Source organism: Calypte anna, chromosome 4A (genome assembly GCF_003957555.1).
Source record: "Calypte anna isolate BGI_N300 chromosome 4A, bCalAnn1_v1.p, whole genome shotgun sequence".
Classification (NCBI taxonomy): Eukaryota; Metazoa; Chordata; class Aves; order Apodiformes; family Trochilidae; genus Calypte; species Calypte anna.
This window is the reverse complement of record NC_044248.1, coordinates 33316674-33333526: the sequence shown is the minus strand read 5'-3', so window position 1 is coordinate 33333526 and position 16853 is coordinate 33316674. Positions and strand designations below refer to the sequence as shown.

Sequence of the window (16853 nt, the reverse complement as noted above, 5' to 3'; positions counted from 1 at the left end):
ACTTAGTGCTGTATTCTTTTAAAAAGTTATTAAAAATATTTCAATAATATTTATGACATATAGTTTTGGTTCTAAAAAAGGAAAATTGCAAATTAATAAGTAAAATAAGTAAAAATGTAACTAATTTACCATGTCTTATTTGCAAAGTAACAGAATAGCATTGTTTTATGCTTAAAATATTAATCCGATCTTTAATTTGAGGTATATGTTTCCATGCAAAATTATTAATGTAATGAATATAATATAATCTTTTTTTAATCCTGTTCTTAGGAATAGGCTTGCATAACTCTACAGGCACCAACATAACCACTTAGAAGAATGTACCAATGTGTATGATGTTAGTTTAACTCCAATTTAACATGACACACATTTCTGAAACCTTCAAATTTTCAGCAAGGAGCAAAAATGTCACAGTCTGTGGCACCCAACCAAGTTTATTTTCTTTGAATGTTTGCCCTTTTAGTTGTTTTAAAATGCTTTTGATTTTTGAGAAAACGGTGACCATGTGTAATTTGAGCAGGGGGTACTTCTAGGGATTTAAACATTTATTTGATGCCAGCATCCACAGAGGCCTCTGGGACATGTAGATAAGAGTTGTCCAGAGGAATTGCTCAACAACAAATGCGTTCAGACATGCAGTGAAAAGTTGAATATTAACAGAGACTCAGTGATTGCTCGGAAGGGTTGGTCCTGCCACTGTGAAGCTGGGAAATGAGGGTTGTCACCTGTATATATGGGGACAGAGAGGACCTCTCCCTGCCAGAGCTGCTGCGGGGAGGTCACTGAGCTGCTCAAGCCACCCAGCACCATGAAGCTGCTCCTGCTCCTCCTGCTTTGTGTTTCCTCCGTTCAGTCCCAGGCCTCTGTTGACTATGATGATGAGGTTGTAATCCTGAGAAGTAATAATAACAGCACAAATGATTCATTTTATTTAATTGCATGAATGATTTTCTCAGCTTGTGTGAGTTAGCTGAGGTAGAAACTGGGAGGAAAAATGATCCAGGGAGTGTTCTTTTTCTGCTTGAAGTGTCAAAGTGTACTTTGTGTACATGTAACAGCACAATAGTTATTTTCTAGTTTTGGATGTGTTTTCTTCTATTTCTGTTCTTTCTCTGTAGGCACTGTAGAATGTATGATGGTAAGATTACTTATTTAGCTGAATTTATTTAAGGATATCAATTTAGCAATGTTGACATATGATGTTTAAGACAATTAATTGAATAGAAATATGTAATTAATCATTTCCTGTCTCCAAGACAGTAAAATCTTTTCTATTGATTCAGTACACATTGGAAAGAAAACTGCCAGATCATCCAGATTTGCATTTAAATTGAAGAGGTAAAATTGTTTAAAAAGGCAAATAATGAGGATCATTCTAAAAATAACAATGTAACCATATTTAGTTTTGTTTAAGTGAAATACTTCTATGGGAAATGCAATTTAGAATCTCAGTATTTTCTTATATTTGGAAAATCTCTGCAAAACCAAAATAGGTCAGGGCGACCTGAAGTTAGATTTTTCTTCTCTTATATGATCTCAGAGCTTGTTTCTGTACATTAACTACTGATAAGAGTACTCTGCTAATAATTTTCTGCAGTTGTGTGATTTCTATGCTGCCTACTTTTGAAACTATGTGAAGCTCTGTTTCTGTATCCTTACAAACATTTATTATTTGTAGCTAAGTCTGCTTGGAGCTGGTTGAAGATTTTGATTCAGTTGTTGAAAAAAAAATATTTTAAATGGTTTATTTTCAACAACTGATTAGACTCAAAGCCTGTTTTCCTTTCTCAACCTTTTTGACTATCTCATTTCTGGCACTGACAGGGAATGTTTGCATCAGAGGAAGCTCTAAAAGCTGACCCTGAAAGATGTTATTGAATGCTTCTCCTAAATGTGGCCTTTGACTTGATGATGTATTCGACTGTAGCCTGATCTTCTGACACCTTAAAAATTTTGCTGTAGCCTAGGGAAAAACTGGGACACTGATAACCTGGTGATGAATATTATTCCTAGCTCAAAGAATGTATATATTTTTTTTTCCTACTACTTTAAGATTTATGGTGCTTAGTGGCTCTGACCTATATAAACTTTATTCCTTGGTCAGAATGAGGTATTGAAATATTGTCTTGCTTGGCTTTGAAGGCTTTTTGGTTTGCCTGTATCTAAGTGGAGGGAGTGTGACCAAGTCTTACAAGGGAGGGCACAGCAATGACTTTCACATAACGTCATAAATTATTGCTTTTTTCATTCCATCCCATGGATTTCTTGCTGTTTAAAACACTAAGGAGTGCTGACTGAACACCTCCACCCTTAGCAGAGCATTTTACAGTAGCAAGCTCAGACTGAGAGCCACTCATTCTTTCCCTCTGGCTTTGTAGGATGAGGACCCTCAAATCGGGGTTCGAGGCCACCGACCCCTGGACAAGAGGAGGGAGGTGTCCCCCACAGTGAGACCCGTGGCACCTCCCATCAGTGGCAGTGGGTACCAGCCCCGACCCCCCAAGAGGGGGAAGCCGAGTGATAAGAAAGAACGGATCATCTACCCTGATGCTGGGGGCTGCAAGCATCCTCTGGATGAGCTGGTGGGTGCAGATGCCTGATAACAAAATGTGGTTTTTCTCCTCATGTGCCCAACAAGGAGTTTTCTTCACCAAAGAAGGATCATCATTTTCCTGCAGTTTGGTAGGGCTGCATTCACATGAGTAATACCCTAAAGTCTGTGGAATTAGCTGCAGTCAGGCAGTTTCTGGTGAAGATGGGGAAGTGAGATTTGAGAGGTAACTGAGGGAAGGGAGCATCAGTGGGATCGCCTGTGCTTTCCCCACTGCATTGTGTAGGTAACTATTTAGAAGGGCAGAAAAGAGCACTAGTTTGATTTTCAGATAATCCCAAGGAAATCTAGAGAACAACAGAAAATAATCTCATGTGCTTGCCTTAAAATTTCTTTCAAACCTTAATTTCAGTTTACCTTCAGTGACTGCTCTAGCCCTTACAGCAGAGCATGCAAGCATGCTGAGAGCCATCATACTGCTCTCTGTCTTGCAGTACTCTGTCACACTCTCCCTGCTGTGCTCTCTGTCAGAAACCACAAGCTGTGATGGCTTGTACAGGCTTCTCAGTGTCTGACAGCAAATTTGACTGTATAAGTTTCCAGCAAATGAAATCTGTTAAAGCTTAATGAATATATGATTGTGGTAGAGTCCCACTGCTGCCTGGGTATTTTGGTTCTCCTGAGACTTCAGGATTTCCCACATCTTTTTAAAACACTGTTGTCCTTTATAGTGCAGTGCTTGCAGAAGCAAAAGAAATGGTGCTCATCTTCATGAGATGATAATTTTTTTTAATGACATGAGCTTGGTCATTTCATATGACAGATATCTACAACAAAGTGTGAAGAACATGGCTGGTTCTCTGAGGTTAGTGAAAGAGGAAGAAGGTTGATATAAGCATACACAGGCAGCTGTAATTATAGTTCAGGTGGCCTAACACCATGAAAATTCAACAATGCAGGAAAGTGAAAAGCAGACAGAGGGCCAAAAAAGTGTGAAGAAAGAGAGCTTTTTGCAAGAGCTTCAACAGTAGAACACTCCTGGTAGACTCAGGGCTCCTTCTTGCCCTGCTTGCAGCTGTATATTCAAAGACATGGTCATTCACTGATGGTTTTAGAAAGTTTGTATTTTGACTTTTACTCACATCCTTTTTCATTTTTTTTAAGGGAGTGCTGTGTCCGACTGGATGTGAGCTGCAAACTGCACTGGTGAAACAGGAAAAAAATGTGAAATCAGTTGTCCGTGACCTAAAGGACAAAGTGAGCAAACTGTCTGAAACCTCTACAACTTTCTATGAATATGTGACTGTTCTAGATGATAAACTGGCAAAGAGGCAAAAACAAAAAAGAGGTATGCACTTTCTGTTAATTATTGGTGTAAACAGCACTGTTGTTCTACTGGCATCGCTACTGTTACTTGTTAGTGGAACTTAAAAAAAATTAAAAATGCAATAGAATAGCTAGCAAAGTAGGTTTCCATGACCATGTCATCTTAAATCTTAAATAACCCTCTGAGAGAGGCAAAGGAATGATCTTGTACTAAAGCAAGATTCATATGAGGCCCCTAAATGTAAGGGTCTTGTATTCCCCCTGTTTTTCCTGTGTCCATACAATCCCTTCATGCCCAGCTCCTGACTTGGCACAGCAGCTCACCAGAAAGAAAGTATTTATAGTTCTTTGACAGAACGTAGCAATACTGCTGAATCTTCTAGCTAACAAAGAAATAGCAATACATGTCCCTTTTCCCCAAGAATCTCTGCATAGTTCTTACACATTGTGCAAAAGGAAGCAAAAGAAATGCATATCCTTCCTCCTCCATAGGGATAGAAGTGTCCTCTCAGATTTTGCTTCCAGATTATTTCATAACTGGAAGACTTGTTGGGAACTAAACTGCTGTTCATCTTTTTGCTTTTCTAGACAACGATGATATCCTTTCTCAGTACAACACAGAAGTGGAGTTGCATTATGGTTATATAAAGGATAATCTGGACAATAACATCCCATCTAGCCTCAGGGTTCTCCGTGCAGTTGTGGATTCTTTACACAAAAAGATACAAAAACTGGAAAATGCCATTGCAACCCAAATGGACTACTGCCGTTCCCCATGTGTTGTTTCCTGTAACATTCCAGTGGTTTCAGGCAAAGGTACTCAACTTACTATGATGACATCATTTAGACCACTGTGCAAATTGACAGATGCTTCATTTAATTGGTGTGAATGTTCCTCTGAAGCCTGTGTCATCAGCTAGGGCAGCAGAAAAGATGGAAGTTGATTCTAAATGAAAAAAATTTTTATGGGTGCCTGCACTACTTGTCAGACCAAGGATCCTTTTACCCAGTATTAATCTTCATTATTGGCCAGTAGCATTTTAAAGAAATACGTGCTTCAGGGTCTCTGTAAGGTGGAGGTGACAACTTTGAGACAATCATAGTTATATTCTCGATTTTTTTCAATTAAGAAGGGTTCTGCTTTCACAAAGTTGTATAGTTAAAAAAGTCATCAGAATATATGCAGTCTCTTATCACTCAGGTTGAACTTGTGGAAATTCCAGTTTGGAAAAGCAAAACAACTCAAGTGCACTGTTCTTTCTTCCCTGATCCTTTCACATGATGTATCACAGGAATCAAAATGAAAGTGGAATTTTATATATACTTAGAATTGTTCCCTTATGATCATCAAATTATTAGAAGATTTTTTAAAGATGTTCAGAGCTTTTTCATTTACAACATCTGATTTATTCTTGCAGAATGCGAGGATGTTATCAGAAAGGGAGGCGAGGTATCTGAAATGTACCTCATCCAGCCAGATCCTTTTGTCAAACCATACAGAGTATACTGTGATATGGACACAGATAATGGAGGTTAGTGTGAACTGACTATGTTGTTAAAATATTAGTTAATGTGGATGCTATCAAAGTAATATTAGAAATTTTAATTTTATACAAACAAATACAGAATTATAACTTGATTATTACTTGAATTATTACTTGAGAATTAAGCCTGATTGACTTGTTCAGAAAAATCTTGTTGGTCATCTTCAGATGCACAATTTTCTACAATGAAAATGCTAATAAATTACTGGGATGGGGTTGGTAAATAAACACATATCTGTTATTAGAATGGACAGTTTATAGGTGGGCAGGCAGGGAGGGCTTGCTTCATTTCTTACCCTCCTTCTGCACCCTAGACAAAAGACCATGACAGTCCTTCAAATTCTGCTTTTTTCGTCTTTCTTTATGAAGCAAGGAGCTACTTGAGTGTGAATAAGAATGGTAAAGCTGAGCTTGTGAGCAGTGAAAACTCAAACCTGCTGCAAGGGAGCCATATGCTCCACTTATCTTGAAATGAAGATGAAAAAGGTCTGTATCCTAATGTTTCATGCTCCTTTCTTACTGGCAAGTTAACCTAAATACTGTCACTCCTGCAGGCTGGACTTTGATTCAGAACCGCCAGGATGGCAGTGTTAATTTTGGAAGAGTATGGGATCAATACAAAAAAGGATTTGGAAATGTTGCAAAGAGTGGAGGCAAGAACTACTGTGATACACCAGGTAAAATGCTGAGCATGAAATATGAAGAGCTTTTCTTACTGAAACTCTTTTCTTGTATTTTTTTAAGCTGTTTTTGGTTTTTGTTGTGGGTTGTTTGGTTGTTTTTTTGGTTTGGTTTGGTTTTTTTTTGTCTAAAATGAATCCATTTTTCCCAACCTAGATGGAAATCACAAAGTTGCCTCAAAGCATTGTGAAGTCTGTTTCATAGAGCTCTGCTTGTTGCTTCTCAGGTGAATATTGGCTTGGAAATGACAGGATCAGCCAGCTTACCAAAATAGGTCCCACTGAAGTTTTGATTGAAATGGAGGACTGGAATGGTGATAAAGTATCAGCTCATTATGGAGGTTTCACCATCCAGAACGAAGGCAACAAGTATCAACTTTCAGTCAGCAACTACAAAGGCAATGCAGGCAACGCTCTGATGGAGGGAGCTTCACAGCTGCATGGAGAAAACAGGACAATGACCATCCACAATGGCATGTTCTTCAGTACCTATGACAGAGACAATGATGGATGGTATGTGCTTGCACTAGGCATAAAAAAAAATAATTATCAGACAGTATGTTTCCGCTTAAAATAGAGGTGAATATCGAATACGTTTCTATTTTGCTGTTGGTTTTCACAGCAGTTCATAGTATCTTAAAATATGTTTTCTCCCTGGAAGTTGCAAGCTAAATGTCTATGTTGTTTCCTTGGTATAGCCAAAGGCAGAATTGACAAAGCCAAGGGCAGGTAAAACTCTCTTTTAGTTTAGTGCTGCTCCACAGTCAAGTAAAAAGCAAATGCACTGAATTTGATTGTTAGCATGAAAAACATTACCACAGACAAATCAGCAAATTTGGATTGAACATATTAATTGTCAGAGCAATGGTGGCAGTGCTGAGGACACTGTCATGCTTAAGTAATCAGATCTGTACTCATTCCAGAAACACATAATGAGTCCTGAGGAAAGAGACATATAGCATGTCCTATTTAAAATACAAAGTTCTGTCAGAAGACAGGAGCTCAATTTGAAAGTGCATAATTCAGCACTGTGTCTCCAGACTACATGCCATGTCTTTATCTTACAATCTAATTTCATATTCATGAATAAATTAATTGTGTAGATGGGGAAAGACATGCAGTTGTCATTGGTTTATATCTTTACATTGCATTGATATTGCAATTATGATTATGAACTGCAAGTAACTGTAGTTAGCAATCACTAAACTAAAATTACACTCCCAAAGAGGTGCAACTGAGATTTGACTTGGTTTTCTTAGCTACTTCAGCTTCCAAGTGCCCTGTGTAACACACACTTGTGATGGTCAGTCTTTCACAGAAAGTTCAGAGGGGATTTTACAAGCTATTATGGTTTGAAAATTTCAGTACAGGGACAAGTTTATGTGTACTGTTGATCTGGTTACAATTCATGTCACTCTTAACACTTTCTTTTGCCTCACCAGGTTAACTACAGACCCAAGAAAACAGTGCTCCAAAGAAGATGGTGGTGGATGGTGGTACAACCGCTGCCACTCAGCCAACCCCAATGGCAGATACTACTGGGGTGGGACCTACAGCTGGGACATGGCAAAACATGGCACAGATGATGGTGTAGTGTGGATGAACTGGAAAGGGTCGTGGTACTCAATGAAGAAGATGAGCATGAAAATCAGGCCCTACTTTCCACATTAACTTTTATCAAAGTGTAGAGAGTCAGTGTTTTTCTGCTAATATTTGTACATGGTTATCTTTTTTTGGCCCAGTGTCTAGGGTTGTCTTTACATAGGAGAATCAAACGTGTGTATGAGTATATTGTGACCTGAAGTGAAAAGCTGTGTCAACCATCAATCAAAATCTGACTGATGAAAATAACTCAGAAGTGTATTTTTTTCCATTTTTCATTTGTTCACAAGACATGAGTAACTAGCATAGAATAATGCTAATAAAAAAACCCAAAACAACAAAAACAAAAGAAACAACCGAAACCCCAACTTGTTTCAGTCTTTTACAATGGACTTCTATCCCACATTTGAAGAGGGAAAGGATTATTTTGAAATGTTTTGTAAAAATTAAATAAAGCCTTAAAACTAAAGTTTTCCGCATGGCTCCTAAATATTTGTGCTGGGGAAATATTTGTACTCTGGGGAAAAGCAAACACATTCCACTAAGTAATAGATGGACATTCTGTTTTGTCTTGTAAAGGTACAGCAACTGTCTGTGTAACAAGCTGAGAAGGAATAAAGTGAAAAGATAGTATCTAACTAGTGGGTCAATCACTAGGCACTATGTTAAAATCCTTTATGCTGGATAAAATATGCTCTTCTCTGTGACCTGGTTCACATAATGTGCCTTATAATATCCCTTCCATCATCCCCCATCCTGTTATCATAGAATATCATACAGGATTAGAGGACCTGGGGTATGTCTTTCACACAGTCAGTATCATAGGATGACAGCAATTAGTGACTCCAGCCATGGGGTAGGTGCAGGCTGGGTATTTCATCAAACCTAGTGACCCAGGCTTCCTCTGTAGCCAGGAGCAGAGGTTGTCCCAAAGACAGGACTTCCAAACCCTGGTAGGCAGGATCATCTCTCAGGAAGGAGACAGCCTTTCTCTGCAAAGCAGGTGACACAGATCACCAGTGCTAGATGGATTCTTATCTCATGTTGAATTACCCTGTGGATCCCAGGAGGACAAAGAGGAGGCATCATGGCAGCATCTCTCTACATGAGCACGGTTGTTCAGCATCACCCCAAGGAGGCTTCCACTGAGGCAAGAGAGCTAAAAACACAAGGCATATACCAGAAGTGCCTTTTCTAAGAGCACAGGCACTTTTCCACACATGCCTGTAAAGATGTCCTTGCTCTTCAGCATGCTCTCCAAAAACATTAGACAGTGATTGGTTTTGAGAAGCACTGAAAAAAAGGCTAAAAGTGAGCTGTTTTTTCAGTTTTTTATGACATTGTTAAATGGTATGAAGCATGCTGCCCCGTGAGATCAGAGACAAGGACGTTTGCTCATGCTTGTTACTCAATAAAAGCACAAAAATATTAAACAGAGTAAATACTTGTGTAACTGTATGCCAAAAGGCATAAGGGTAAATACAGGATGTCCTTTTGTAACTGTGTAATCGATAGAACTGTTTTGTCCATGCAGACAGTGTTCTGCTAAAAAATCCTGACCACATTATCAGTAAGTGGCTGGTTTAAACCCCTTATCTGTGGAAGAATCCTTGTTCGACACATGCTGAGAAGCACTCTAAACCAAGGAAATATATACCATAGCCATCCAGGTGCTGGTTAGAGTCATAATCTTTTAATAATCACTTGAAAATAATAGCCTGTTTGGGGAGTTGTATTTTGATGAGTTATCATGAACTATCTCGTTTTGAAGGGACATTATGCATGACAAATCAATGGTATGGTCTACCTTCATGTTTGTGCAATCAAAGTGTAGGAGATCCTTAAAAGTCACTACTAAAATGGATTCATCATTTGTGGAATTGTACTCAGTGTTTGGTGTGTGGCAAAACTGAGAACTCAACCCTCCCATGACTCTGCCTGAGAACTGAATCCCACGGCTGCTGTGCTCCCCTCAAAATGGAAATGAGAGGAGATGACCCTGAAGTCTTGAACTCAAACACAATTCCATGGTTCATGTTAGTGGAGGAAAGAGTTTGTGGTCAACATACCTCTAAATTCTTTTATTTTTTTAAAGTAAATAATTTGAATTATGAACAGATTATCTCCAGTCAAGATGAGAGTTTCTAAAGACAGACACATAGAAAAAAGATATCACCAAATACATAGACAAAGTTTATGTAAAAATGGGTTTAAAATCTGTATTTCCTTCAAAAGCTTTGTCAGTTACAAATAAGATGAAAGAACTATTTTGTTGATAATTAATCAGTTTTTATTTTAAGCCACAGATGTGTCCTGTTACCTTCAAACTCATGAGGTAAAGGTATATCATGAACATACATATATAAAAAAATCTTTCCAACTCTTAGCCATAACATATATATATATATGAAAAGCCTGTCTTTCTACTGGGTTTCTACGGGTCTGATTTTCATTCTCACCCTCTTGAGGGAATAGTCAGAGGCTCTGAATGGCAGCCAGACCACACCGTTTTCGATCTCATAAGGCACGTTGTACCTGGGGTCATAGTGGCCCCCCAGGTAATAAATGCCATTGAGATTGGCAGCCTGGCAGCTGTTGTACCACCAGCCCCCCCCATACATCTCAGCACAGCTCTCCTCCCAGCGGTCCTGGTCCTGATCAAAGGTGCTGAACCTCATCTGCTGATGGGAGGTGTATTGGGTGCCCTCCTCCTGCCAGCCGGCGATCAGCGCGTCCCCGGCGGTCCCCTGGTAGGAGGACAGGGCCAGGCTGTACCCTTCTGCTTCAGACCCTACCCGTGCCACGTACTCTGCGTGCACAGCGTTTCCATCCCAGTCCTCCAACTCTACCCGAAGGAGAGAGCCGTTCTGAGTCAGCAAGTGGAGGTTTTCATTACCCAGCCAGAGCTCTCCTCGCCCTCTGCCATCCACACTGCCGAAACCTCTTTTGTAGTCTTGCCAGGTCCGGTTAAAATTCACTGATCCATCCATTCTCTGTTGGATCAATAGCCATCCTCCCAAAGTGGTCTCTTGGTCGCAATAAACTGACAAAACTTTATTGGATCCCGCTGGCTTGATTTTGAAAATGCCACTTTTGGCACCAAAAGTGTGTTTCTGGCGGATATCATCACAGTCTAAAAAAAAAAGTTGATCTAGTTTGACAGGAGTTACCAGCAAAATTTAATAAAAGGTTCAGAGGAATCCAAGTACAAATAGCTTTCAGGAAAACTGTTAAATGTGTCTTAGACTACACTAGGTATAGTGACAGGCAACATTAAAATGAATTCGGAAAAGAAAATTACATCTTTCTTGAACTGTGAATCGTCTATGTAATACCCAATTATTAATGAATTTTTTTTTTTTTTCCTGACGTGGAAACCAACAGACACAGTGCTTTCAGTTTATCATCACACTGTTGTACTGCAATATCTAAAACCAATGTGTCAGTTTGTTTACAGATGGAATTTGGCTCCACTACCTCAGTAACTACTTCCGTGATGCCTGAGTACCTTTCCCAGTGTTGGCTCTCCTTCGTTTCACTCCTGATGATCTGAAGCTGCGTGCCTGAAAGTCTGGGGTATCCTCTGCACTCTCATCATGTAGCACCCCACCTAGCTGCTCGGTTATTTCACGGGTCTTTAGTGATTTTGTTTCGAAAGTGGAGCCTCCCTTGTTGAAACTAGAAGAGGCGCTGGTCACTACAGTCTTGGAGTGACTTGCACTGCCAGATGAGACTCCAGATGGCTGAAAGTGAAGTTCTCCAAAGTCATCTTCTTCCTCCTCTCCTAAGTCTGTAAATTTGCCTTTCCCCACGTAAGTCCCCGAATGACTGGCTGCCCCACTACCTAAGTGGCCGACACCTTTGCCAGCCGCCTGGCCAGGAGTTGAAATGCTGCCAGAGTCAGGGCTAAAAAATGATTCTAAGTCGAGCAATAACTTCTCTGGATTGTGTAAGTTATCTGCCCCACCAATATGGTACATGGTCCCTTCCCCTCCTTGCAAATAGGAGCAGTCTGAGCCATCAGAAGAAATCACTTTTTCAACTACTTCTTCTCTAGGGCCATCAGGGGTACTGACAACTTTTTTGGTGGTAGTTTTGGTGCATCTACGAACACTGGGGGAAGTTTTGTCTACCAGACTAGAGGTTTCTCTCCCATGAGTAGGAGTAACTAACTTGCTGGTGTATGAAGGTCCACCCCCCCTTGATTCAGCTGTGTGATAGACACTGTCGCCACGGGAGGGGATTGTGTCTCTTTCTGGTCTCTCTAATACCACTTGAATCTGCTTGATATTATCAATTATGTTCAGAGCTTGCATTTCTGGCGGAGGCTTATGCTTAAAATGGTCAGGAACATTTGAGTCCTTAAGTGGCCTCATTTTCAGTGTGCTCAAGGTGGTCATTTGAAGCTCTGGGTGCAAGTTGATGGAGTTGGCTTGGGTAAGCTGCTTCTGAATGTTGTCGTAGCTTTCTTTGTCCAGCTGGTAATCAAAACCTCTAGCACAGCTTCCTTTGCAAGCTCGGATCTTAATATCAATGTCCACCTACATTAACAGAGAAATAACTTAGTCAGGAGGCTTTTCTGATTTTCTCAAGCAAGTGTATCTTTAACTGGACTGAGGAAAGGTGGGAGCTTCTTTTCTAAAACTCAGTTTTGAAATCACACCTGGTTTTATTTCCACTGTAAATACAGCTGTGCAATAGCACACGAGCTCCATGTTGTAACACATTCCCCATCTCCACTCACTTTATTCTCAGGGTTTTCTTCATGAGTTTGGAGGGAGTGCTGCAGAGCTGGATACACTCACTAGGGACCAGGGCAGAAACAAGTCCTCCAAGGAGAAGGGAAGACACTGGACTTGTCCCAGAGCCTGTCACAGCCCTGCTGTGACCCCTACCATCCCACAGGTACCGCTGCTTTCCCAGAGGATCCAAAAGCCAAAATCTCTGATCTGGGAATCAAAATGAGCTTCTGAACAAAACTGCTGTTTATGCCAGGACTTTTCCTTGCATTACTGTCAGGAGAACTGGCTGCAGCCTGGGAACATGGGCTCTGCTGACAGCACTGGCTGTGGGCAGTGGTAGCAGCACTGGGGAAGGATAGGGCACCCTCCCATCACCCTAGCTGCTCAGTAGATCCTGACAGGAGGAGAAATGCCTTGTACCCAGCCAGTTATCAGCAGCTATAACAACTCTCCTGCCTGTCTGAGAGCAGAAGCAACAGACGGGACCAGAAGTCCTCCTGAGCTCACTCTGGTTCCCATGCAGCCATTAAAGAAAACTAAACAGCACAGAAAGCAGCTCACGGGAGGATTTGCCTCAGCAGGGCAGATCCTGTGAGAGATGCATCGTGTTTTTCTTCCAGAGGAAGCAGTGCTCCCCATGTATGGTGTAATAGAGAGGCCCTCTTTCTGGAGCTCAGCTCTGGAAAGAATAGAAAATATGTAGCTACTCACCTCCAAGCGCTTCATCTCCACCACCTGCTCCTGGATGCTGCTCTGTAGTGCTTTAATTCTGTTTACTTGAGTGATAACTCTCTGCTTCAATGCCACAATTCTCCTCCTCAGTTCTCCTGACACGTGTCCGTAATTCTCCTCCGTCTCTGAAACAGAAATGCATCAGTCACCTATGTCTGTGGGATTCTCTTCCCTGAAAGAGTAGTGTATTTTAAATATGAAATCAAAACTGGTAATTATTAGCGTATTTCTCACACTACTGAGCAGGTAAAAATTACACTAGTTTTTACTAGTTATCAGTTAAAAGCCTTGTATTACAATATTTATACTGTCTTTGGATCATAAGGTCCAGTGCAGCATATATTTTCACTATATATTTCTTAGACACACACACAAAAACAAAAAAACATAGCACAGCAATGAATAATAAAAACTGGAAGGAAGATACTCACGCTGAGCACTGTCCAGGTTTGGTTTTAGTACATTTATGGTTTCCACAATTATATTATTGGATTTTTTATAGTTGTTTTGATATTGTGCAAGCTGCTTCTTGATTTTATCTATTCTGTGACTATAATCCTGGTCTGTTTCATCAATCAGTCCTTGCATTCTGCAGCCTGATGGACATTTTGTTCCCTAAGATTGGAAGAGGAAAATAATTTTGTTGAAATCTTCATGAATAAACCTTTCCTTAACATTCTGTTAGCAGACTTTTGGCCAACTCTGGAAACAGTAAAAAAAACCTAGGGTAAAATTCTGCTAGATCTCTTCTGATGTCCTGGCCTATTCATGCAAAGACTTTACCAAGGACTTGTGTGACACAGAGCAAGCCACCTGTGGGTTGGCCTTCTACCTCCTATGGCTCTGACACTGATGTGATGGACACTGATGTGTCACTGAAATACATCCTCAGAAACCTGCCATAGAGGGAGGATCAAGGAAACCCTTAGTTTTCCCTCTCCTCTGTCCTTCAGGGTGAAATTATGTATATGTATATACAAAATTTGGTATATATATGTATTTCCCAGAAGGTTGCTGTGAGGAGAAGGGGTTTTTTCAGTTTGAGAAAGAATGTCTGAGGTCAACTTATTTAAGTAAAAAAATCCTCAGAAAAACTTAACGTTCTTACAGCCTAAAGGTTTCTGTCAAGGTTTCACCAAATAAATGTAGGAAGGAGATGGGCTGAGATGGAAGAGGAAAGAGAGAGAAGAATTAAGAGTTCACAGACAATGGCATCCAGCCAATAGTTACAGATTTTTTACTGAATGTTTGTTTTCTCAGATTTCCTAATAAGTAACTACTGAAGAGTCAGTTATTTCTAGCTGTTTCTTGTCTTTGTCACACATCTTCTGTTCTGGTGTCTTTCTCTTAGTATCTCTAAGAATGGCACTATCAAAATTCTGCAAAGAAATCCTTCTTATTTGTTTTAGGAATATCCTTATTCTAGTTCATCTTTGGCTTCCAGACTTCCTTTCTCTTTTGATTCTGCACACCTCCTAACTTCTCTTTCTTCCTCCTCATTTTTTCCTGCCTTGCTTTTTTCCCTGTAAGAGATCTCTCTAGACTTCCCCAACATGTAGGGGATAAAGCTATCCCCCCCTAAAGCCCACCCACATGGTGGTTGCCCAGCACCCATCACGGGGGTGCAGCCAAGGTTTGTGAGCACCCACTGATGGGTGCTGCCTTCAGCCCCAGAGCTCACTGCTCACCCAGTCATCATCTGCACAGATGGCCCAGTTCTTCTCATACTGGCAGGTGGTCTGGGACATGTGCTCCACAATCCTGGGACCACGTATCCCTGCACCCTCCTTTTCAAAGGTGGTCTCTCCACCCTGTGCCTGCCGAGAGAAAAAAGGGAGAAAAGCAAAGCTGAGGTTAACTGAAAAGCTTCCAAGAGAGGCAGAAATGTAATGCTGGCACCCTCAAGTACTCAGTGGCATAGCTGACGTGTGGAAATCACAAACATCTGGAGAGCATCACACCAATCAACACAAGGATTTTATTCCCAGCATTCCATGTAGGACTTTGTTTTGTTGGAATAAAGGTTTTCATCTCTTAAAATAAATGCTGATACACAGAGAGCTGGTGATGCTCGGGATAAAATTGTTCCACATGGATCTTGTGTTCTGTGTGTAAATATGAAAGAAAATTGAAATTAGGATAGAACTGATTAAGTTAAAGCAAATGCTTTAGAAAAACATTTCTTCTACTCCCTTTGCTACGATATTCCTGAATTTCTATTTTCATTCTGCAACTAACTGTCAGTCTATACAAAAGTGGCTTGAAGATGAATATGAAGAGTTTATTAGTTTCTGATTAGTTCATTCGTGTTCCTGATTTTAACCATATTTGCTAACTGTAAACTTTTAGCACTGTTTTGAACTGCATAAAGAGCAAGAAAGATAAAAACACAGTCATAAGAATAATTATGTCTGTGATGGATGAATTCCACTGCGCTAACAGAAAGAGAAATAACTATACTGAGATTTACTTCAAACCTGAGAAACAAAAGTGCTTCTATAAAAGCTAATTCTAAGCCAAAACACTCTAGAGATTCCTACAGTTATTGTTCAGTAAAAGGCTGAAAAATAGTTCTCTTTCATTAAAGAAAGCCCAGTTTTAGTTCTTGAGATGTAATTAGATCTGATGGACTGCTCTGCACATCTCACATTCTTTTCAAGCAGCATAATTAATGCTTGAAAATATTAATGATTAGTAATTATTATGATTAATGATTAATTCTGCGGTGGAGAAATTTTTCTTAGTTCTAGCCTTCAGTGCCAGAATCTCAGCCCTGTAAAACTGGAATGTCATTATTAAAATCTCTTGGTTTGATTCACACCCTGAGGATGTGACCCAAGTACCACTTCAAAGTAACAAATAAAAACTTTACTTTTAGGTGGTCTTTGACCCTTTGGCATTGACAGCTCCAATACAACTACTCCTGTTTTGACATATCTGCTTCCTATAATTTCTGTCATTTGTTAAATGATGCATGTTCTAAAAAAAATAGCCAAAAAATCCCATAAACTTTTTAAAATAAGGTTATGGCCTGAGACCTCAATGACAAAAGATTGAGGCTATATTAGCATATTAAAAAATCAAGTTTATCTCTATTCTTACTTAGCTCTCATTTAACCTGATATTGCTGCCACAGGAATCCTTCTTTTTTAACATGTATTTTGTAATAAAGGTATTGTGTGTCTTTTTTAGGTGGAAAGCTCTGCTGAAGTACTGTCCAAAGAAGAGTAGAACTCACCCTAAAAAATACAAATTTTTTACAGGCTGGAGGCACTAGCATCCAGTCAGTTAGGTTTACACCTATGAATCTATAAATTCATGTTAATGCAGCAGCATTGCTGGTCCTGAAGCCAGGCAGATGCAGAAAAACTGAATTAAGCAAAACTAGAGAGTTAGCTGGATACTCAAGAACTACTGATGAATGTGGTTACAGCAAGCTTGTGCACATGTGTGTGCACTGAATTTTAGGAGCTAGGTGGCTTCCAAAATATATCTAATTACATTAAATAAACAAATGCTCTTAAAAACAGAAAGATATGAGAAGAATCAAGTAAGAAAACTCATACCCGGCCTATGCTGAGGCACAGCAAGACACAGAGGATCCTCATTGATGTCATCTTCAGAAGGGGGAACTGAACTCTGAGTGAAAGGATGCTCTTCACTGGTCTCCTGGTAC

General features: G+C 40.0%; 2 protein-coding genes across 4 annotated transcripts; one reads left to right on the top strand and one right to left on the bottom strand.

Moving 5' to 3' along the window:
- Positions 1 to 747: 747 nt before the first annotated feature.
- Positions 748 to 8333, top strand: FGB (fibrinogen beta chain). 2 transcript variants are annotated; one of them, XM_008493797.2, is made up of 8 exons: positions 748 to 883; positions 2379 to 2582; positions 3716 to 3899; positions 4466 to 4693; positions 5296 to 5409; positions 5976 to 6098; positions 6329 to 6614; positions 7544 to 8333. In XM_008493797.2, the coding sequence occupies exons 1-8, from the start codon at positions 809 to 811 to the stop codon at positions 7770 to 7772; spliced, it is 1443 nt and encodes a 480-aa protein (XP_008492019.1). In that variant the 5' UTR covers positions 748 to 808; the 3' UTR covers positions 7773 to 8333. The 2 variants fall into 2 exon arrangements, with proteins under 2 accessions (XP_008492019.1, XP_030305398.1); XM_030449538.1 differs by lacking the exon at positions 5296 to 5409.
- Positions 8334 to 9978: 1645 nt separating this feature from the next.
- On the bottom strand, positions 9979 to 16853 carry FGA (fibrinogen alpha chain). Of its 2 annotated transcripts, none has more exons than XM_008493798.2 (6): positions 16744 to 16853; positions 14866 to 14994; positions 13609 to 13792; positions 13157 to 13302; positions 11212 to 12244; positions 9979 to 10836 (listed from the first exon to the last, which is right to left on the bottom strand). In XM_008493798.2, exons 1-6 carry the CDS (start codon positions 16792 to 16794, stop codon positions 10127 to 10129), a joined length of 2253 nt encoding a protein of 750 aa, XP_008492020.2. In that variant the 5' UTR covers positions 16795 to 16853; the 3' UTR covers positions 9979 to 10126. The 2 variants fall into 2 exon arrangements, with proteins under 2 accessions (XP_008492020.2, XP_030305393.1); XM_030449533.1 differs by having other exon boundaries at positions 14866 to 14997; positions 16744 to 16844.